The sequence below is a fragment of a genome, unplaced genomic scaffold, assembly GCF_019419815.1.
Source record: "Pyrus x bretschneideri cultivar Hongxiangsu unplaced genomic scaffold, Pyrus_bretschneideri_v1 Contig17, whole genome shotgun sequence".
In the NCBI taxonomy this organism is placed as follows: domain Eukaryota; kingdom Viridiplantae; phylum Streptophyta; class Magnoliopsida; order Rosales; family Rosaceae; genus Pyrus; species Pyrus x bretschneideri.
The window spans coordinates 724,769-749,303 of record NW_025999468.1 but is presented as its reverse complement, the minus strand read 5'-3'; the positions used below and the strand labels follow the sequence as shown (position 1 = coordinate 749,303).

At 36.5% G+C, this 24,535-nt stretch overlaps 1 protein-coding gene across 1 annotated transcript; it reads right to left on the bottom strand.

Moving 5' to 3' along the window:
- Positions 1-13,473: 13,473 nt before the first annotated feature.
- Positions 13,474-17,939, bottom strand: LOC103956987. Its single transcript, XM_048581278.1, has 5 exons — positions 17,350-17,939; positions 16,445-17,193; positions 16,275-16,364; positions 14,255-15,007; positions 13,474-14,051 (listed from the first exon to the last, which is right to left on the bottom strand). The coding sequence occupies exons 1-5, from the start codon at positions 17,456-17,458 to the stop codon at positions 13,917-13,919; spliced, it is 1,836 nt and encodes a 611-aa protein (XP_048437235.1). The 5' UTR covers positions 17,459-17,939; the 3' UTR covers positions 13,474-13,916.
- Positions 17,940-24,535: the final 6,596 nt, after the last annotated feature.

Genomic DNA, 24,535 nt, shown 5'->3' with positions numbered 1-24,535 from the left:
TTAACGGATCGTGTCGTGTAATACCTGTTAAAGTAAACAGGTAATATGACCCGACCCAAAATCAACCCGTTAATATTATCAGGTAACATAACCCGACCCGTTACCCGTTAAGAAAATTATATTTTAAATCAATAAAAATGAAAAGAAAAACATAATTTGACCCAAAAAAATGTAAAACATAATACTAAATTAGTATATACATACTAAATGACACACCCCGACCCAGAAAGTCCACTTGGACCCTGAATCGAGCTGTGCTGGCCGACACCTGGAAGGTGACGAAGCCATAAAATGTGATAGTGTATAAAAAGTGAATGAATTTGATTCCAAAAGTGTCTAAATACCAGAGTGCGCTACGAGTGGGAGCGAACCCATTTCACGCGCGATGTCAGAGCATAAGTAAGGTACAGTAATGTGAGTAAGAATCATACCCTCAAAAATATCCATCAATACTAAGATTCGCCACAGATTCTTGTCGATACAAACTCAGTAGCTAAAACCTGGAGGGCATCAAACAAAAGGTGTGAGTAAGCAATAAAACCAAGCTTCCCAAAGTTACTACCTCTCTAAAAGTAATGCCCCTAAATGTAAAACCCGTATCGTTTTCCATAAGACAGTACAACATATATACATATATCCAAACCATACTCGGAAATGACCAAAACCACGGTTTGCCATCAAATCCACCATACATTAGTAAGTAGGCCAAATGAACTAAATCAATACAAAGTGATATATCAGTCAGAGTCATCTAAAATGACATGTACAACTTAATCGTATCTCGTCAATCATGGCTAGTATATAAGTCGGAGTCACCTATAGTGACCTGTACGACTTATCTATATCTCGTCAATCCTGACTAGCATGTAAGTCGGAGTCACCTATAGTGACCTGTACGACTTATCCACATCTCGTCAATCCTGGCCAGCATATAAGTCAGAGTCACCTATAGTGACCTGTACGACTTATCCACATCTCGTCAATCCTGGCCAGCATATAAGTCGGAGTCACCTATAGTGACCTGTACGACTTATCTATATCTCGTCAATCTTGACGAGCATGTAAGTCGGAGTCACCTATAGTGACCTGTACGACTTATTTATATCTCGTCAATCCTGACGAGCATGTAAGTCGGAGTCACCTATAGTGACCTGTACGACTTATCCACATCTCGTCAATCCTGGCCAGCATATAAGTCGGAGTCACCTATAGTGACCTGTACGACTTATCCACATCTCGTCAATCCTGGCCAGCATCTAAGTCGGAGTCACCTATAGTGACCTGTACGATTTATCCATATCTCGTCAATCCTGGCTAGCATGTAAGTCGGAGTCACCTATAGTGACCTGTACGACTTATCCACATCTTGTCAATCCTGCGTTCACCTTGCACTTGAAAGCATTCTCAATAATTATATGCAAGTAATATACATATGGATATAACATGATGCAATCTAATACTGAACCATGTCGTAGCATTTTCAATTATAAACAATATGGTGTGAAGTGTACAATCAGTAACGCCCTACTCCCAAACTACTTATTTTCAGAGATAATTATCCATGACAACCCAATTAACTCTAATTTAACTAACTAATTCACAAAACTAAAACTTGTCTTTACCAATTTTCTCCGCATTACTCAATTTCCCAAGCAAGGCTTTTGTCTCAATATTTTATGGCTGCATCTAACGTCTCGTTAGACTGCCTACGTACCCTAGACAGGGATCAAGCCATTCGTAGTTCATATAGGTACTTCAAGCATTCACAATAATTATACGAAGGTAATGTACCTAATCAATTTAAACGTGTCGATAGAACTCTCAATAATATGCACAATAAAAAGGAAAAGATCCACTCACCTGGAGTCCACGCTATACTACTCTAGCACGCGCATCGAGGCGTCCTGAATGATCGATCCCTGTGGCCAATTATCAAATCACATCTCAGAACTCTTATCTGAAGAATATGCAATTCACATAAAACACAACCTCAACGACATTCTAAAATAGGTTGAGACCTATTGACCACAAGTCAACCGTCGATCAAAGATCGACGGTATGGTTTACAACCCTGTATAACTTGACCCGGAAGATCCGCATATCAGATTTCCAATCCGTAACTCCCAACGATCCACAATATGTTTCTAGAATAACATATTAAAATTTCATTACGATCCAACGGTCAGATCTCCGCCAATTGCCTAAAACAAGTGGCCGTGAACATTTATTTTACTAACTTACAAATCCAATTCAGGAAGATCCGTAAGTCAGATTCCCGATCCGTAAATTCCTATGATCTTTAAATATTACGTATTATAATGTATCCAATTTTGGTGACGATCCAACGGTCAGATCTCCGCCAATTGCCTAAAACAAGTGACCGTGAACATTTATTTTACTAACTTACAAATCCAATTCAGGAAGATCCGTAAGTCAGATTCCCGATCCGTAAATTCCTATGATCTTTAAATATTACGTATTATAATGTATCCAATTTTGGTGACGATCCAACGGTCGGATCATCGATTCACATTTTTATCAAGTAACGTATCGTAACGAATTTAGGTTCCAACTATCAACCTACGTCATTCAAAGGACAAAACTGAATTCAAAACATTTGACATAGCCTAAAAATAGCATTGGCGGCCCACTGGCCACGCGCCGCCGCACGCGCCGCCGCGGGTGGCGGTCGGCCGCCCCGACTCGCCGGAAAATCCAACTATTTCCAAAAATTCTCAAACTTCACAGAAATGAAGATCTCAGTGAGTGGAGCAACTTTCATACCTGCCACGAAGTCCAAAAATGGACGGAAGATGGTCAATTTTGCCCACGAAGCCGGCGGGTGCCTAAAACTTCCCGACGTCGATTCGTCGTCCACGGTGGTCCAACGGGGTCAAGGTTGGTTGGGTTTTTCTCCTGGGATGATGGGCTACAAAGCCCAAGTGGTGGCATCGGCCATTGCTTTGCCGATTTGCCGGAAAATCGAAAAGGGTGGCCGGAGCACCATTGATTTTCGTCAACTTTCGTGGCCTCAAACCGCCTCATACCATGGTTAATCAAGGTGGTTCTTGGGTGCGTTTTGTAGAGGGGAATGAGAGCTTCAAGATGGTGGTGGTGGCATCGAAAAACTCCACCGGAGTTGGCCGGAATCGGCCTCGGAAAATGGGCACCCGCGGTGGTGCGGGTGGACGAAACCCACTTTTTTTTTTTTTTTTTTCTTTCTTCCAATTCTGATTGGGCCTTTCCCCACAAGGGGGAATTTAATTTAAATAAACGTTAACCCTTGAATAACCAATTTCGAACGTCCGTAACTATACCGTTATAATCCGGACTCGCAAACAGCTTTCACCGATACGTTCGTACCAATAAGTACTACGAGGATATGCTAAAAGAATAAGGCCCACATCTCTCGAGTCGATGGTCAACGGAAGTCAAAGTCCTTGCCTCTAGGCCAATTTTGTAAATTCACGCTTTTAAAATAAAATAAAAACGTAAAATTTGGAACGGGTTGTCACACTAAATTTCGGAGTTGACCCCTTAATGAACGTTGTAAAGTTTTTCATTACGTGTGATTACATTTTTCACACTTATTATTATTAATTTTTCACTCAAATAAATAACATTGTTCATGAGATTTTTAAAAATCTACACTTATTTATACTTTCATCAAGTATAACATAAGATTTTATGGTATCCACTAGTGTAAATATTTTAAATTGAAGATCGAATTCATTCATTGTATTCATATAGGGTCAATGAGTGTAGCTGTAAAAAATCATCAAAATCGGAGTTAAAATAACCGTTAAATCGTAATTTTTCGTTTATAACCGTCAAAAAGTTTTGTCTCATTACTTGATCTCTGAATGTTTTTTTTTTTTGCAATTTTTGGCGTATGCGATCTCGAAGCATATATAAACAAGTTTGACGGTTGGATCGTTGAAATTAGTTTCGTAGGATGAGTATCCCATCAAAACGATAGATTCACTAACACTTAAGAGTTTATTTATACTTTCATCAAGTATAACATAAGATTTTGTGGTATCCACTAGTGTAAATATTTTAAATTGAAGATCGAATTCATTCATTGTATTCATTTAGGGTCAAGGAGTGTAGCTGTAAAAAATCATCAAAATCGGAGTTACAATAACCGTTAAATCGTGATTTTTCGTTTATAACCATCGAAAAGTTTTGTCTCATTACTTAATCTCTGAATGTTTGTTTTTTGCAATTTTTGGCGTATGCGATCTCGAAGCATATATAAACAAGTTTGACGGTTGGATCGTTGAAATTAGTTTCGTAGGATGCATATCACATCAAAACGATAGATTCACTAACACTTAAGAGTTTATTTATACTTTCATCAAGTATAACATAAGATTTTGTGGTATCCACTAGTGTAAATATTTTAAATTAAAGATCGAATTCATTCATTGTATTTGTTTAGGGTCAAGGAGTGTAGCTGTAAAAAATCATCAAAATCGGAGTTAAAATAACCGTTAAATCGTGATTTTTCGTTTATAACCATCGAAAAGTTTTGTCTCATTACTTGATCTCTGAATGTTTGTTTTTTGCAATTTTTGGCGTATGCGATCTTGAAGCATATATAAACAAGTTTGACGGTTGGATCATTGAAATTAGTTTCGTAGGATGCATATCACATCAAAACTGATAGATTCACTAACACTTAAGAGTTTATTTATACTTTCATCAAGTATAACATAAGATTTTGTGGTATCCACTAGTGTAAATATTTTAAATTGAAGATCGAATCCATTCATTGTATTTGTTTAGGTTCAAGGAGTATAATTGTAAAAAATCATCAAAATCGGAGTTAAAATAACCGTTAAATCGTGATTTTTTGTTTATAACCGTCGAAAAGTTTTGTCTTATTACTTGATCTCTGAATGTTTTTTTTTTGCAATTTTTGGCGTATGCGATCTTGAAGCATATATAAACAAGTTTGACGGTTGGATCGTTGAAATTAGTTTCTAAGATGTGTATCCCATCAAAACAATAGATTCACTAACACTTAAGAGTTTATTTATACTTTCATCAAGTATAACATAAGATTTTGTGGTATCCACTAGTATAAATATTTTAAATTAAAGATCGAATTCATTCATTGTATTTGTTTAGGGTCAAGGAGTGTAGCTGTAAAAAATCATCAAAATCGGAGTTAAAATAACCGTTAAATCGTGATTTTTCGTTTATAACCGTTGAAAAGTTTTGTCCCGGTACTTGATCTCTGAATGTTTTTTTTTTGCAATTTTTGGTGTATGTGATCTCGAAGCATATATAAACAAGTTTGACGGTTGGATCGTTGAAATTAGTTTCATAGGATGCGTATCCCATCAAAACGATACATTAACTAACACTTAAGAGTTTATTTATACTTTCATTAAGTATAACATAAGATTTGTGGTATACACTAGTGTAAATATTTTAAATTGAAGATCGAATTCATTCATTGTATTCATATAAGGTCAAGGAGTGTAGCTGTAAAAAGTCATCAAAATCGGAGTTAAAATAACCGTTAAATCGTGATTTTTCATTTACAACCTGTTGAAAAGTTTTGTCTCATTACTTCATCTCTGAATGTTTGTTTTTTGCAATTTTTGGAGTATGCGATCTCGAAGCATGTATAAACAAGTTTGACGGTTGGATTGTTGAAATTAGTTTTGTAGGATACTTATCCCGTCAAAACGATAAATTCACTAACACTTAAGAGTTTATTCATACTTTCATCATTTTGATGGGATACGCATTGATGTTATACTTAATGAAAGTATAAATAAACTTTAAGTGTTAGTGAATCTTATCGTTTTGATGACTTGGAATAAATATATTAATTATTTATATATTTTAAGTGTTAATTAGACTATGTTTCAATTAGTATGTGATGATATTTAATAATAATATTACATTTATGTTTTTTTATTACGTATTTTCTTTTTATTCAAGTTAAAATGTTATAAGAGATAAAATAAAAAAAAAAAAAAAAAGCTGGTTACTTTTTTTCTTTGGGTTAAACATTAGGCGGGAAATGGATGGATATAGGTTGCAAAATTTCCCAAACATTAGATGGGAAATGAATGAAACTCTTGAAATATTAGGTGGGAAATTAATTATTATAATTTTTTTATGTTTTTGGTATTTTTAAATTACTTGATATTTTTATTTTTAATGTGTTTTATGATTTTTAATCTCAATCTTTGCCTATAATATATTATAAAAATAAATAAATAAATAAAACTTAAATTTTAAAATTTATATAAAATAATAATAGAATAATAATTAATAAACAATATATACATATTCATTATATCTATTGCATTTTATAGTAAGTTTTTTTTAGTAGTTTAAAAAATTAAAATCATCAAAATAGCATTTTTTTATCGTGTCGAAACAGGTTACCCGCGTGTCACTTTCGTGTAAACCTGTTAAGGACCCGTTATTAACGGGTTATTATCATGTGATCCGATAATGACCCGATTAGTTATCGTGTTGACCCGAAGCCCGTTATTTTCGTATCGTTTACATGTCATGTTAATGGGTCGTGTAATAAATTGCCAAGTCTAACTAAGGGTTTTTTAATGGGTAGCGATGAAGATGTTTGACAATGTTGTTATTGGAGGGGAGAATAAAATCTTAATACATACACAAAAAGATCCAAAATTCTATGACAAATTTCATTTGTTTCTTATCTGTATGACAAATTTCATCATTCGTCAAGGGTATCTAGTATTCATTAAAGCATATTCCTAATTATACTATTACTCAAAGTTTTAGGAAAAAGCTAACGTGACAACCAATGTTTTGCTACTTTTAACACATAAAAGCATCTCTAAGAGAAACTGTAAAACTACTAAAATTCTATTTTAAAGAGTCAAAAAAAAAAAAAAAAAAAAAAACTTGTCTGTAAGAGACTCTATAAAATACACTATATGATACAAAAGTGAACAATTGCCCTTTAAATTTATAGAGCCACTGTTCATATGTTATATGTCAAAAAATTAATAAAACTCAATGATAGGCTCGTGAGCCAAAGAGAAAAGGAAGAGAAAGAATGTGGTTTTAGAAAATGAGTAGGTTGTGATTTTTCTTTTTGAAGATAATAATATGTTTAAAGATTATTAAAATAGAGTGTGTAATAGGAGATGAAAAATTAAAAAAATTAGCTAAAGTAGTTTTTCGACATTGTTCATCCGTTAAACTAGTAAAAGTTTAACAAATTGTTGGAGATACTTTGGCTACTATCAATCTTGTATTTGTTTTTGTAGTTTCTTTTTACCATGATGTTTAAGTTATACCATTTGAATTGTACGGTGAAAAAAAAAATTGACAAAAAGAAAACCATTTGAATTGTACGGGTAGTTTGATCTTCTTTCTAATGTCTTTCATTTTTCAAAAAAAAAGTAACTTAAGTAAGAAAACCAAAAAAATCTATAACAATTATTTGCTTTTGCCAGTGGCATGAAAGTAAAATTCATAAATTCATACTATTTAAAGGGGCTTGTATTCAACTGAGATTTTGAAAGATTTTAAGATGATGTAGTCAAATTAAGATTTTAAATGATTTTAAAAGACTTTAAAATCTTGGAGCAGTCAATTACGATTTCAAAAGACATTTTTAAAGTTCATGCAAATCCATGTGTAGTCAATTAATATTTTAATGGATTTTTTTTTGTGCATGCAAATCCATGTATAGTCAGAAAGTTAAAGATTTGATGGGATTTCATTAAGTTGGGGATTTTGGTGAATTTTAGTGGATTATAGCATACAAAATATATATGTCAAAAGCTATAAACAATCTCCCCTTCCCTTGAAGATTTCATTTGATTCTCACCCTTTACCTACCCATCCTTACATGTCAAGCCACCATCACCTAACCCACACCCTACTGGTCACCCTTCTTCTCAGCAGCACCACCACCTCCTCTCTCTCTCTCAAGTCTCCTACCACCACGTTCTCTTTACACCACTACCTTCGGCATCTTCCCATAGCAGTCCTGAGATTTTTTTATCAAAGTTGTTGAACTAATCCTTACGGGGTAAATCTAAGGGGAAGAACCCTGAGAATTCCAAAAATGATTCACATAAGAGATCAACCATGTTAACTCCAAGGTCCACTAGTAAAACCCAGTTTGTCAAGAAAGCGTTAAAAACTGTTGAAGTTGAGGTCAGTATCTTATTCCGATTCCATTAAAGGAAATCCATGCCATATAATTACATTCCAAGGAGCTCGTGTCATGGCCAGACTTGAGTTTTTCCAAGTTTTATTATAGGCATCAATGTGAGGTCCACACCGTTTATGCAAAGCTTCATAATTTGGCTATAAAGTGGAAAAAAAAAAAAAAGGTTTATAAGGTGGCTCTTTACGTTATGAGAACGCTATGACCCGTACCTTAAATAAATGTATTTTATTCTTGAAAAGTGTAAAATGACTAAAATGCCCCTGGTGAGGGTTTTGTTGAATAATTATGGGCCACTAAGTTTAAATTCGTTTTCTCGTGGTGTTTCCAACCCATATACAAGCAACCAAGTCCCTAACAAACGTTCATCTAAGATTCACTAGGGACAAACATGCAATTCGAACTAGGAAGAAAACCCCTTATTAGTGACACGCTGCTACCGTTAAAATCCTCATACTCGAAATGGGGCAAGGTGAATGAACAAACGAGCAACATTATACTTGAACAGAAGGGGATACATCAAAGTCGAAGTGCTAGATGACATTCCAGAAAAACTTTTTCACCTTTTCATCTTTAATTCAACCAACACATTATGGCAAGTGTAGAGTAAAAGATTCCTCATGTGCTTAGACTCGATGTCTGAGTAAGGTGGTATTCTTATTCTCGTAGTGAGAATCTATACAAACACCAAGATTAGGAGATGATGTTTTCCGAATCAACATTACCTAGAGGTTTCCAGCTCTATCCCAGACCTATAAACTTGCTCGTGTTTCACTTCGTTACTCATTGCTCCAAAGTTAGATTACTTATAAAAGATTTATCGAATTAAAGTATTATTCTTTGATTGGGAATCAAAAGATGAAAAGTTTCAAACACTTTATCTAACATGACGAACGACTTGAATAAAGTTACATGTTTATTACCGAAGTCCCATGAATATGGCAAAATGAGTACAATTCGTTGGGGGAGATATGCCCTCACTCTAGAGCAAAAAATTCCTAAGGATACTAAAAAGGCTAACTTAGCCAAGGTCATCATCTCTAATGAGGGTCATCGGGCCGATTAAGAAGAATGATGCTTCAAGAGAACATTGAGAGGACTCCAATGAAGAAGAACCCTCTTAGGAATCTTCATGCTCTCCTCAAGTTGAACGTATGTGTGAAAAAGATGTCGTTTTTTTTTTTTTTTATGGAGCAAAGTATGGAGGCGATGAAACACATTAAGGGAAGCAAGGTTAACTATTGAAAGGTTATGGCTCGTCCTTATTTCACTTTATCTTTGTAGACAAGAGTGAACAAGGATGTGGCAAACCTTTTGGTTACATATCCTAATCATCGAAGGCTTAACGTGGAGATTAGGTTTGAAAGCTAAGACATAAAAGAAACAAGGAGAATCCATGTTGAAGGTTGAAACTCAGAAGGAAGGACTTGGAAAAGTAAAGCTAAGTTTGATGTATTTAAAGAGGAGGTGTTGGGAAATCTCATAGTTGAATTCAAGAAGTCTCACCTAAAGATTCGCTTGTCCGAAAGTCGAAGGCCACTCAGTGACGCAAATAATTGTCTCTCGTTAAATGTGCACGATTTCCAAGGTTGCATGTCTAAATCTGGAACGTCAAAAGTTCGTGATTACCAAGCCAAGATTGCACGCGTAAGAAGAATTAAAATTGTCCGTATTTTGAATTACTTAGATCGTACAAAGCCAAGATTGCATGTGTAAGAAGAATTAAAACTGTACGTATTTTGAATTACTCAGAAAGGCATGGTCTTTGGATAACTACTTATCCTCAAGGGGAACTATTTATTTTTCTGATAAATAGTTAGGGGCAATTACGGGACCATAAATTGCTAGGGCCAAAATAAGGCAAATCAGAATGTGAATGCCTAAGAAATCCGGTCATGAACTCAACAGCTTCACAGCTGAATAAACGGAGCAGCGATGCCACCATCACCCTATTTCAAAGTAGTGGGCAAAGTCCGACAATTGCGCTGAGATTGGTCAAGCTTATCTTGCAAGATACGGAAACCTAATCCAGCAAAGAATCAACAGGTTTCCTATAATCTTGGAGTTCTTACAATCTCAAGATTGGTGTACACCACAAGTCATTACATACATAAGAGGATGCAATATCTACTTCCTAGATATCCTATGAGATTCTCCTAGTTTAATTCGAATTCTCTACCCTAAAAGGTCTCTACCTTGACTGGTATAAATACACCATTCTAAGGTTCATCTCTAGTAACTATCGCACACTTATTCTCTTGCCTACTGCTCGAGTCTCATAATATTGCTCACTAACTTGTACCCCCTTATTCTTTGGCTACTTATGATAATTTACTGTTTTGCAGCTAAACAGATTTGTGCATCTCCACTCTTCACCACAATATGCGAATTTGGTTCCAACACTACATAATACACTTTAAGGGCTATTTACACTTTGTATCCATCACTCTAACCATCAAGTTAACTTTTACTATTTTGACATTGTAGACATCGAAATTTCGGAATTTTTCGTGTTCACAGACATACCATTCTTAGTTGTCACAAGTTTTGCTTTCATGAAGTCAATATTGATAACAAATAAATTAACAGGTGTTATATCCATGACAAATAAGAAGTAAAAACATACCTTCAAGATATAGATAGGATTAAGTAATAACCTATATGACATGAATATGTCATTCATGTAGGCAATAAGTGTGTCCATCAAAGTTCCACGTAAAAGAGTGGTTAACTACGGGAGGGCCATTTTCACAATTCATAGCTTTAGGGTAGTAAAGTGTCCATTTAAAAGACAGACCAAACTATTACATACCATAAATGCAATGGTACAAATTGTACATAGTTAATCTTAAAGAGACTACACCTTCGTACATTTTTATTAATGCGTCATGTGTGAGGTAACGTATATAACCAACATCCAAGGACAAATTGTTAGCTATCGTAACATTTATACCAACAGACTGTAGTTAAGTGACATAAGTTTTCTTTTGGGTAAATTACAAAAAACTACCTCAACTATTGGTGTCACGACACTTTCATACCCTATCTTTTAAAATTAACAATGTCATACGTCATCTTACGAATTTGTGCCAATGTCAGACCTCCGTTAGTTTTTTTTGTTAATTTCTCAGTTAAGTGCTGACGTGGCTAGAGACGGGACCCATTTTTTATTAAAAAAATATTTAATATTAAAAAAATGAATTAATTATTAAAAAATTATAAAAAAAAAAACAAAAAACCAAAAAAAACCCCTCAACCCGTGTCCCCCCTCCCCAAAAACCTAGATCCCTTTCTCTCCCACCCAACCTTGAGCTGGTCCCTGTTCATGTCAAGGAATCGGGGTCATCGATGATGTTGATGTCTTCCTCGGGAAGAGATTGAAGGCTTTGATCAATTGCGTCGCGTGCACGGATGGGAAGCTAGACCTGGCGAGCCCGAGAGGGTTCGTGAGCTTGGCGGTGGCAATGGAAAAGAAAAGGAGGAGGAGGAGGAGGAGGAGGTGAAGAGAGAGAAAGGTGATGAGGTGAGGGAAGAGAGAATTTGTGCATTCCATGGCTTGTAAGTCTGCGTTTTGGGGAGAGATAGAGAAAGAGAGAAATGAGAGAGGATAGAAGGGGACCTAAGTTTTTGGTGCACCTTCTCGAACCTCGCCTATTTTTTGAAACTTGATTCTGGGAATTGATGGTTTGGGTGTGTAGGAGAGGAAGGGGATCTGGGTTTGTGTAGGAGGGTGATGGGTGTGTGGGAGTGGAAAGGGATTTGGGTGTGGGTTTGGTTTTTTTTTTTTTTTTTTTTTTTTTGGGTGTGGGACCTGGGTGTGGGCTTGATTTTTTTGGTTTCTTCAGTGTGGTGGTGAAGATTGAGGAAGAGAGGTGGCGGTGGGGTGGTGAAGGAAGGTTGGGTATGGAGGGACCAAGGGAGGGATGGGTCGGGTTGGGAGGTCGTGGTGAGGGAATGACGAGTGCGAGTGGGGAGAGGGACGGAGGAGGGAGACTACATCCCAAAGAGAAGAGAGAGAGAGAGAAGAGAGAAAGAGGGTGACAGAGGAAGGTTGGGGGGACGGGGAAGGGTTTGGTGGCTGTCAAAGAGAAGAAGAAAAAAGGTTGGTGTGGGTGGAGGAAAGGGAAGGCCAGATCCCTTAGGCCATTTGTTAATTTTTTTAGTTTTTTAATTTTTAATTTTTAATTAATTTTTTAATAAAAAATGAGTCATATCTCTAACCATATCAGCAATTAACTGAGAAATTAATAGAAAAACTGACAGAGGTCTAACATTGCACTGAATTCGTAAGATGAGATATGACATTGTCAATTTTAAAAGATAAGGTATGAAAGTTCATGACAACAATAGTTGAGGTAGTTTTTTGTTATTTACCCTTTTCTTTTTCTGATACAACATTTATCAGGGTTACTTAATACTATGACCTAATGACATTCTTTTTGTAAATAAGAAGTTTTAGATTCAAATCTCATGAATGACAAATTCAATATCAATTTGTTCTACCCCATAGGCCCCCACAGTGCGCCGAAAAATTGAGTGTCGTATCAATAATATACAAATCAAACTTCTAATGGGAGCTGAAAAATCTGAGAGTAATTCTTATTCTTGAGTTCAATATATTAACCTCACTAAGTGAAAAACCTATACAATAAATAGCAAGAAAGAGAGAAATGGAAAGAAAAAGACGAATCCCATATTTAACGTATAAAACTTACACCGTTGTAACAAATAGTTTCATATAAATTAAACTCACGTTGGACAATTCTTATATATAAACATTACGCTCGCTTGAACTGCTGTGAAAGACAATAGTTCGTTGTATACAACGATTTTGAGGCAAAAGTGACATGATGCAGTGGCTTTGGGAATTGAGCATTTGCCAATTTGGGAAAGAATACAATACACATAAGAATCATTTCCATGTTTAGCAAATTCAGTTGTATAGGTTGTTATTAACTTATTACCAACCATGGACACTATCTATTCTTCTACTTTTGTTGAAAGCAATTCTCCAAAAAGCGCTGAAAGTACCTTTTATCTACTTCAGCATCTGCAAACAGTAACACACCCAAACGCTGCTCTGGAGATCATGACACACTCCTGAAGGTTACAACTCGATATTTTCTGGTCTTATTTGTTCATCGTCATCAGCGTTGTTAGATCCATCGAACAATAACAAGAACTTAAGAAAATAAATAATGCCATCGAACAATAACAAGAACTTAAACAAGAAAATATTAACGAACGACTGCAAAAACATTCATACCAGGAAAAACTAGAAGTAAAAATAAACCCCTTTTTAATTTATCCTTTTCCGTAAAATTTGACCAAAAAACATCGTAAGCTTTTTCTTGTAGAATGAAAACCCTCCTGGAAGGAAAAAAAAATGAAGAAAAGGACCCAAATACACCGAAATATCAATTCCTCATTCTTCTTCCACTGCAGAGAAAATAGCCCCTAACCTATCTCCCCCCATGAAACTTAAAACCTAAACGAACGAAAAAGAAACATTTTAGGCAGACAGGATTGGGGCACCTGTAACACTTATTGCACTATTTGCAGGATCCAGAGTTCGAACCGAAACCCATTCTCTTTCTTTCATACCCAAACTCATCAGTTTTCTTTCTTTTCTTTCTTTTTTCGCAAAACAAAAGAGAAAAGAGACTAACCATCTGCCATCAAAAAATTGAAAATTCTTGGATCTATGTGTAAGGGAAAATGTAAATCAAGCTTCAGACCCAGAGTCAGTTGAGCTCAATTCAGACCGAGCCCCACCCAAATTAGTCGCAGGAGATTCAGATGCCACAGCAAGCTTTGGCTGCATGCCTCGGCATTTTAGAGATGGTCGTGATTTCATGTACTACAAAAGAACAAGCACGAGCAAATAGTTAATGAATTGCATTAACAAATTGTTAAGACATCAAAGGATAACAAAATACCAAACACTGCACCTATTTAGTTTACTAAACAACAAAATATATAAACTCAAATATGTCAATTCAGCTTAAGCTCGGAAGGTCCCATCTTTGGAGCAATCATTGAAGCCAAACAAGAGTTCTTTACCTGGTCATAAAATGCATTTATCTCTTCTTCTGTAAGGCCACCATCATCCCCAGAGTTTTCCTCCCAACCAAGGGATCGAAGAAAACGAGCCTCTTCCTCATCCGGATAAACAGCCGCACTGAGGGCAGTATCGGAAAACTTCTGAACACCTTCAGAGCTATCACCATTGCCAGTCACCAGAGCACCATTTTCAATGGTGTGAGGGCTCGCAGGATCACTGAATACTTCCCTATGTATTTCTCCAGATTTCTCCTTAGTAGGAGATGAAATGTTTGGGCCTGGATCTGGGAGAGTAATTGAACTGTTCATCAAGGTTTTATTCTTCAAGCGTTTGAAAAAATCATTCCGGCTCTGGACTTGAGACAAAGAAGGTCTCTTTTCCAACGTAGATCCAGATTTCAGATCCAAGGCAGCTACCTTGCGCTCCACAGATGAAAGCTTCTGGTTGTTGGGGCTCCTTAAGGGAGTGGATGCAACTGGGGGAGCAACAGCAAGTGGGCTATTTGCTGCTTTACTGCTGGCATTACTTGTTGGGCTAGTGACATCCTTTGGTGAAGAGGAGACTCCATTTTCCCATCCTTTGGTGAGAACAAGGAACTTAGAAGTCTTTGGAGCATCAGACTTGACAGAACTACCACGAAGAGATTGATTGTGCAATTGAGAGGGCTGCTGTTGTCCAACTTTAACTGGCGCATTTGTTTCCCCAGTTCTGGCTGCTGTTTTGGGCTTTGATTTGTCAGAAGAATTGAGAACCTGAAAAGAAAAAAGATAGTTGTTACCAGAACTCAAAAGAGTAAAGGCTTCTAAAAACTGGTAAATTTATATGGACATGTTTAAAAATACATTTATTGTGTGCGCACAGTACCACAGAAATTTAAGGTTGCATTGTTTTGACACATAATCAATGTCTCTTACAAGGTAAATCACAAAAGTATGTCATATTTTATTCAGTACCTAAAATAACATGAAAAAAAAAGGAGGAAACCTCCAAGAGTAGTAGTCAGAAGACAGCCTGTAAACTAGTTTCGCAACAAACTATCATGCCCACCTACTCCTAAAATCCCCATCATGCATGGACCAATGACAAGAGAGGCAGAGAGGAAAACAAAAGTCCCAGGGAGTAACAGAGGGAGGGCACATGAGCATCAGAAGAAAGAATTGAAGTACTCCAAACCGACGGTATCTAAGTTATATAAAATAAATTGTTCACGTCTCTGGAAATGGAGCCAAACCAAACAAAGCAGAACATCAACTTACTTGCATAGTTTTAGATTCAAATTAAACTACTCAACTAGCAACTGTCAATGAACCTAAAATTAAAGCCCCATCACTTCAGTTCAGACTAAGAATAGAAACTCAAGTAAACATGTATTCAGAATTGCTATCAGACATACACCTCTAAACATTTATAAGTTGCAACTTGAAAGGTCCATCTAATAACAGTTATGTATCTAAAATAGAGCATCAATCCTACAAAACTCAGTTTTAACCTCTTCCATATGCCTCTACAGTCTGCGCTATAAGTGAGATTGTGAAGTTCAATGTCAACAATGGTAATTTTAGTCCCAACCATTAACCTAACATATTGATATAAGGGGGATGAAAAGTCTAAAAGAATTAAACATTCAAGAAATTGAATACTAACGCACGCTGAGATATGGATTGTTGGCCCACTCAGATTGGAGAACTGAAGCTAAGCATCAAAGAAAAGGTACATGGGGAAAAGTCACCAGGTAAGCTTTCAATCTCACATCACAATTTGAGTTTTCAATGGAATTCCTCAATGCTCGATGGTAAGGTAAAAAGTGCAAAAAAAAAAAAAAAAAAAAAAAAAAAAAATTTATATATATATATTGAGAAGCATCAAGGTAAACAATATAAGTACTAAAACAAGAAAACCATCTTGAACAATACAAATGACCAACAAAATATTATTCTAAGAACTGTCTGCCAAATTAGAATTCCAAAGCTTAATATCCATCAAAACAAGCTGAAGCGAACATCAGTGGAATTTACTTACAGAAGCTTTGGGCATTGAAGGTGTCACTGGAATTAATTGCCTTGATTGCTTGATTGCCAATTCTTCAAGCCTCTGTGTCTTGATAGACAACTACAAAAGAAAATGTCTCATTAGATCAGCCACTGACACATATTATTAAAATGGCACGAGACAAATCAAACTGCAGCTACCTGAGGAGCAGTGCGAGCTTTTGCTGGAGCTTGTGCTAATGCTTCAGCCATGTTAAGACCAGACATTGCAGTTGATGCCCCAGAACTTGAAGTAGTAGCAACAGTTGGTTGAACAGGAAAGGACCCTGAGTTACTGCTCGCAATGATAGTTGAAGGGACCTCTGCCAGAGCTGAGGTCCACCCCTCCCCACCAATTAAAGCTGAACTACCAACAGGCAAGCTTTGAACAACTGTGCTAAATCCAGGGGATGGAACTCTTCCAATATCAGTTGCAGCTGGCCTTTCTTCAGTTCCAAGTGAGGGGAAATCCTTATCAAACACAACCTTCTGACTACCAACTCCAACCCCAGAAAGCAAACCATTGCCATTTTGATGATTGCTGTTACTAGAACTTTTTGAGTCAATAGCAGCTCTTCGGGGCGAAGGCTCACTCTGCTTCCTGGACACCATAGACTGAGAACGTCGCAAAGTATCCTTCTCAACCCTACTGGTGAAAATGTTTCCCAGAGGGTCAGAAGAGTCATGGTCCCAATGGTCTCCAAAATTTAATCTGTCTTTTTCCTTCTCACGGTCCTTATCACGGTGGCTTCTGTTAAAACTACTGTAAGCATGCTTTGCGGAACCATTACTAGAACTCCTCCGGGAATTGGAAGAGGAAGAACGGTCCAGGAAAGCAGAGCGCGGTGTATCAAAATCACTTATGCTCTTTGAGGTTCTATTTCTCAGATGATTAGCCAAAGAAGAAACCTCTGTATAAGAGTTACAAACATAATCCAAGTCAAATGATGTACCCGAAAGTTCCATTGTAATAGAAGCCTCTGCAATATGTATGTGTGTGCATGCATGTGTATGAAAAATCAAAAGAAAGACATTGAGACCATACAACTTGGATAGCGAAAAAGTACCTGAGTGAGAAGAAGATGATGCAAAATGGTGGGCTGAACTGCCACCCCCAGTAACACTTCCTGTACCTCTCAACCATTCTGGAACTAAGGTGGGTTCACTTCTTTCCATAAGGAGCAGTGAACATGATCAGCTATAACAACAGAAACACTTCTCACCTTCTCCACCACCTCTTGCCCTTACCCCAAACTTATTATATTTCGACAAAGATATACCGAGTTTGAACAAAACTATTTCTCTCTTCCACTTCAACAGCCAATCTTGCTTCACAATCAACCACGATAAGCAAGTGACTACCACAACTCAGATTGTACTCCTCGAAACAATAAGTGCCAATTGCTTTATCCCAATCTATCACAACTAAAATTGCCTCCGTCAAACTTATGAAAGATGAAAATATCCACAAGTTGGGTACCCAGAAGGTACTCTTCAATATAGAAGAGCCAAGGTCCAAGTTTCCTTTCCCCTAAATAAGCAATCCTGCTTTCCAGCCACTGCCAGTTAATCAAGTAAAAAGTCTCTGATATTGCTACGATCCTACGGACTGAATGGGTATATTCGACAATCTACCAACACTATGGGACCTAGGAAAAGAAAAAGATTCTAACCCAGGCGTGTACCCAGAGCACAAAAACAAGGGCAATGCCAAGAACAAGGTGCATGTCCCGAATTGCAACACGATGGAATCGAACACCACTGAACGCAAAGAAGATAAAGGGGAAAAAACTGTCTACGCCTCCATCTCCAATTGAAAGATGGATTTGCAGAAAGGAATTGCAATCTCAGCAGACCCTCATCTTCAAGCCCAATAAAGATAGAAGCAATTGGGTATGGATTTGTTCACTATGGCAACAATGAATAACAACAACCCACGATTCTCACAAGAAAATTCACACCCATCCAACTCTTCAATCTCACAGAGACGATAAAAAGAAACCCTAAAATTTGGGACTGAACGCCGAGTAAATGCGCTGAAATAGAAACCCTAGCACATATTATATGTCATATTTATACATCTTCTCTGTTTCTATGGAACTCCCAAAAGACCTAGGATTTGCAAAGGCCCCAAATTATTCCACCAAAGCGATACGAAAAATTCAGAGAGGGGAGAGAGAACTAACCCTAGACCCGCGCAGTGATTGGCGATTAAACCACAACGTAACCGTTTTAATAACCGCCCCCAATATATTCTCTCTCTTGAAAACAATGCGTTTCAGAGCCCAGAGAGAGAGAGAGAGAGTTTCAGAGTTGCGGTGGAGAGAGAGGGAGAGCGGCGGAGGGGGGGTAGCGCAGCAGAGTTGGAGAGGGAGGAGGGGATTGGGGGACAAAAACGGAGAATGGGGTTAGAGTGCTGTGAGAGTCTGAAACAATAGGGTTTTGTTGGTTTTGTTTGCGCGAGAGGAGAGAGAGAGAGGGGAGGAGAGAGAGATAGAGCTTTCAGCGACACTGGGGAATGAAACGAAGAACAACCTCTTCTTCTTTAAGGTAAAAATAGAAAAAATTATATATTTTTTCATGTTTTTGTATATATATATATTTAACATAATTTTATTTATATAATTTCGTGTGTGTATATATATCATAATTTTGCTCTTCAAGTATTAATTAATAAAAAAACGTATGTCTTGTTTTTTGTTATTATATAAGCTTATTTATCAAAACGCCCCAGTACGTAAATATCACTTTACTTCATACTTTTGCAACTAAATTTATTTTTCCGTAAACGTACCATTAAAGAAATTAAAGATAAGTGTGATATTTATACGTAGCATGATAAAAAAAGAAGAAAAGGAAAGTCCATGTGGAAAAACCAAATAAAGATTTCTATACACTTATTACATTATTTATTCGCAATTTATGTTGGTGCTCCGGAAAAAATTAGTTTGCACTACTTCGAGTGTAATTTCTTTCTTATATGATTTTATACACAAAAGTGCATAATAACTTTATTAGAGTGTCCATAATGAGGGTATAGTAATAAACTTAGATGGTCCCGAGATCATTCGGAAGCTCGGATAAGTAGTTGTGAGGAACCACCCAAGTCTGGGCATGTAGTGGAGGAGAAAGCAGCAATAGCTGTACTGCGGATTTTGCAAACTAGAAGGAGAAGAAGGCTACTTTTTTTTTTTTTTAATGACTATGGCAAAACAATGTTGTTTTAAGCCAAGCATTTGAAAAATAAATAAAAACCTAACCTTCTTATTAACCACGTAACTTGGCCAAATCAATGTTTTTTTAAGCCAAACCATTTAAAAATAAAGTAAAACCCCAACCTTTTTATTAAGCATGTGAGATGCCCGAATCTCTAGATCTCACTTCACCCAATCCCGTTTCATTCACTCATCTGCCCTAGACCTTAAGACTTCTCTTCACCCAATCCCATTTCATTCACTGTCCTAATTGGCTAACTAGCTATTCCCATCCAAGCGATCCGTAAGCCACCACTAGTCTCCACTACACAACCACCACATGTCTCCTCTTCACGACCTGGTTCACTTCTCTCAAGGTTCCTTAATTGGCTAATTGGCTATTCTCATCCAAGCCATCCCCAAGACCACCATCAGTCTCCTCTCCACAACCACCACCTGTCTCCTCTTTACGACCACCACCTGGTTCACTTTTCTCCACGGCCACTTAATCCCCTAATTGGCTAATTGGCTATTCCCAAACGATCTCCAGGCCGCCACCAATGTCCTCTTCATAACCACCACCTGTCTCTTCTCCACGACCACCACCTGGTTCACTTTTCTCCACAATTACTTAATCTCCTAATTTCTAAATTTAAATAAGTTTTCTATTTTAGTCTAAATTAACCATGTAGAATGTTAAATTCATAATATATTATAGTTATTGTTAATTTGTTATGATTTTTTTTTATATTGATTGGATCATGTGTTGGTTAGTTCATATATATATATATATATATATATATTTTAGCTTCATGAATTGTTATGGTTTTTTTGTTTTGATTAATTGATATTTGTAGAAATTAGAAGTATGAAACGATATTATAATCATTTAATTTTTCAGTGTTATATTCGTCTAATTTTTTTTTTTTTGTAACTTTTATATTAGGACCAGCCGATGTTAAAATCCTGGATTCGCAAATTGGTCAACAAAATATTGTTTTATATGTATATGTGACTAGACACCATAAACTGCGAGATAAATTCTCAGAGTATCCTACAAACATGGTACAAGATAATAAGATGAAATTTATAGATAATATAGATGCAATGTTGACAAAAACGCGTTAGACCTTTGGAGATCAAATATGACAAATAAGATTAAAAGACATTCATGTGTTCTCCTGACCCGTCTCGGATTTTACGAAAACACAGAAAGTTGAGGGCAATTTTGTTACTTCGGTTAGGATATTTATTTTGAATTTTGCCTTTGGTGGATCTTGTTTGGTGTGCCAGAGGGCCCCACCAATTTGTTTTGGTCTATTGGCCCTTTCTCATTCTTCCCTCTCCCTGTGACTCTCTTCCCTCAGGTTTCTCTTATCTCTCCCTCTGTTAACTCTCTCTTCTTTTTGTTCTCTCTTACTTCTGCACGGTCCTCTCCTCCTTGAGGCATTGACCCTTATGAACAAACAAACAACGCCAGCGAACCACCATCACCACCACCTTAACATCAAGATCTCGAACCCAAGCCAAGGTCGTAGCACTCAACAGTGGCAGAAACCATTGTTCACCTTCCTCCCCGATAAACCCACGACGATGTCTCGCCACTCCTAACGTTAGTAAGTCCGTAGAACCCTTTCGAGTGCATTTTAGGGTTAGATTAAGGTAGGTTTTAAATTGTTTTCACTTGTTACATGCAGAAGTGACGCGAGGATCCTAAACCCAGTTTTCAGCAAGGGATACTATGACTTGCAAGTCGTTTTCCAACTAACTTCGACGATGACACATCTCCAAATTGGTATGAAACTCTTCTTCTCATTCTAAGCTTCATTTCCATAGCTAGAATGTCAAAAAAATGGTGAAAAAATGAGCTTGAATGGAGCTCTAGAACCTCTGCCAAGATTCCGAGCGATCCACGGCCTGAAACCGGGTTGACCTGCAACCCAGATCCGACCCGACCCAGGCCCGATACCCAATTGTCAAAGGTCGACGCGTGGGCTGTACGTGGATGCGCGTGAAGGGCTGTCATAGCCATCACGTGGAGCACATATTTGGCGGCCTGTACGATAGCGCGTGGCCTTCCAAGCCGCCATCCCGTGGCAGCACATGCAGCAGCACGTAGGTGAACCCTAGGTTTCCCCTTAGGTTATTCGACGTCTTGAATCTGTTTACGACGTTCGTTTTCCCAAATTTAATCATTTTAGTATAGTTTTATTAATTGGTCCATTTATGTGCTTAGGTGTGTTTGTTGTGACGACCTCGTCGTCTCTAGTTTGCACGGCTATTTGACGACGAAGTATCTGTGAATGGACCCCTTCCAAAATCCATGATTTAAATACTAGAAATGCATACATGAAAAAGCATGATTTTATGACTATGTTTTATGAAACATTTATGAGTAAATCAGATTTACGCTTTATGAAATATCATGCTTTATCAAATTTATGTTTACTGAGATATTTATGAACATGGATTTATGATATGATGTTTGAGTTATTAAGCTCCAATGAGATATATTTTGGAAAGATTATGTTCATGATTTTCTGTGCTTACTTAGTGGAGAATGATACTTATATATGCCTTCAGGCAGATGATGTAAGGCTTTCGGACAAATGATACTTATATATGCCTTCAGGTAGGTGATGTGGGGCCTTCGGGCGAATGATACTTATATATGCCTTCGGGGCAGGTGATGTAGGGTAGACGGGCAGGTGATGAAAGGTCTTCGGGCGAATGAAGATTTATATATGCCTTCGGGCAGGTGATGTAGGGCCTACGGGAGGAAGATTTATATATGCTTTCGGGCGATTGATGAAGGGCCTTCGAGCGGGCGATGTAGGGCCTTTGGGCGATTGTGATACCACTACTAAGCACGCTATATACAATATATGTTTTATGAAGGTTTTGTGGCATGCTAGGGTTTTCGAAAAACCTATTACTACTTAGGCTATATGAGTTTTCTAAACTGGGGGTTAGTACATTGAAGAATAATTGTTTTAGTATTACTAATATATAAACTTGGTTCACTCATGCTTTGTTTTGCACCACCTTTAGGACTTAGAATCAAGGTGTACAATCCTGGCCTCAAGGCACTCCCCCATTGATATATTCGAGTCTTCTCGGTGTTGGACCCATTCCTTTGTTCATACCTATTCATAATATTTCTTCTACAATATTCTTGATTAGTTGTATGCTCTGAAAACGTTCCCACATTTGTATATTCATTATAGTTAAAATCTTGTTTTTTGTGTAATAAAATGACATGTGTCATTTGAACAAGTGAAAACGTCTAACAACAAATGTTGCTAGCACTCCCCAAATAACAAGTGATCCAATATCTTAGTGGATATAGTGTTGGATTTCTACTTTCTACTTATGATTCCCCTTTAAATTATTGTAATAGTTTCAAATATTTTCTCATTCCTTAGTAATAATATTAAAAAAAATAAAATAAAATAAACTCCCCAAACAAATTTTGTATCATAATTACTGATTACATTGTTGATCAAGTTGTTAATGTAAGTAAAATTAGTACTTTTATAACAATTTGGTTCAGATAATGTCATTCATACACTTATTTCACCTCACACATCTTTGTTGATTTTGACATTTTATCTGTTTCAATTCGTTCTATCCGATGTTCAAAAATTAAAAAGCATGAATAAAAAGTAAAAATAGATATGAATAGCCCCCCTACTCTTTGTTTCCCTCGTTACAAACTCCAATTGCATGCACCAACTCCCAATGGCAATCAGCACTACATTTAACAGAGTCCATCAAGACTTTTGTATAGACTTTTTCCTTTCCTTTTCCTTGTGCTAATTAATTTTATTTTTATCTTATTGTTTAATAATAACAACGTTGAGGAGTAGGCTAGTAGCAATGAACTGGAACTTTTTTGTTTCTTTCATTTGCTTTTATTTCCCAAGCCAAACTAGAACTTTTATTTAATCGCAAAAAAAAAAAAGTAAAGAAACCATAACTTTATTTGGAATGCTCGTCCATCTAACCTACCTTCTAGAATTTAAATTACTTTTCTTATCATAATTCACTTTTTATTGTGTTATTGAATATTTTTTATTTTATTTTATTTTATTCGTTAAAACTTAAAGAGCAATTTCTGTGGCCAGATGCCTAAAACGATAAAACATAGCTCTTAATCATAAAATCATGTAAAAAGAGAGAAACAGATTTCTTCATACAAAATAGCGAAATGATTCTGTTAAGAACTCATCTAGTTTCGTTTTCAATCATTTTTTTTTATATATATAAAATTTGCACCTAGAACCACATGATTTAGGTTGCACTGAAATTTGATTCGTTGATGCGATGAATATCACCGCCGCATTATAATCTATATGTCATTGAATACCCAAATATAATTATGAGATTCATGGAGTAGGTAGATTAATCAAACTCATCAAGTGACAAATAATGAGCTATTAAAATATATTCTCTACACCGTATAATATATACTTTCATTTTTGCAATTTCTCAATTTTTTTGGGAAAAACAAGAACTTTCATTACCAAGAAACATATAACAGAAAGCTCAAACTAAGGCTAACAACGGACCGAGGAACAAACTAAAAACATGTGCACTACAAAAAGACGACGCTACAAGTACCATATAACAGGACAATCCGTCCTTGTTGAGAATGTGAACCAGCCCAAACTGCACACTTCTTATAAGCAAATTCTTCACGTGCTCATCTAATTTAAATTTCCAATTAGCAATTTGGTTGTTGCTAATATCCCTAAGTTTTTTAGTTTAATTTGTAGCACAAATCTTTCAAGTTAACTAGAGCAAAACGGTGGCAAAAATAGTTTATAATTATTGTCCCACATTTAGGACTAGTTTGGTATTTTTGCACATTAAAAAAAAAATGCTTATACTGTACTCTAAGAATAAATAACAATAAAATAAAACAGCTGAGTATTTGGTAATGAGCTAAGTGTTTGCCGACTTAGGTTAGAGATTTATGTGGATTCTGAATGGGTTGTCCCAAATTAAAAAATAATATTAATAATAATAAAACTTGAAACTTCCATTACCATGGCCA

Bases quoted from the DNA above. Each gene is read 5' to 3' on its own strand.
- LOC103956987 (XM_048581278.1), bottom strand. From the start codon at position 17,458: ATGGAAAGAAGTGAACCCACCTTAGTTCCAGAATGGTTGAGAGGTACA. The intron at 16,365-16,444 runs GTAGCTGCAGTT...TTTCTTTTGTAG, and splicing joins AAGCTCGCACTGCTCCTCAG to TTGTCTATCAAGACACAGAG. The intron at 14,052-14,254 runs GTAAAGAACTCT...GTTCTTTTGTAG, and splicing joins TAAATGCATTTTATGACCAG to TACATGAAATCACGACCATC.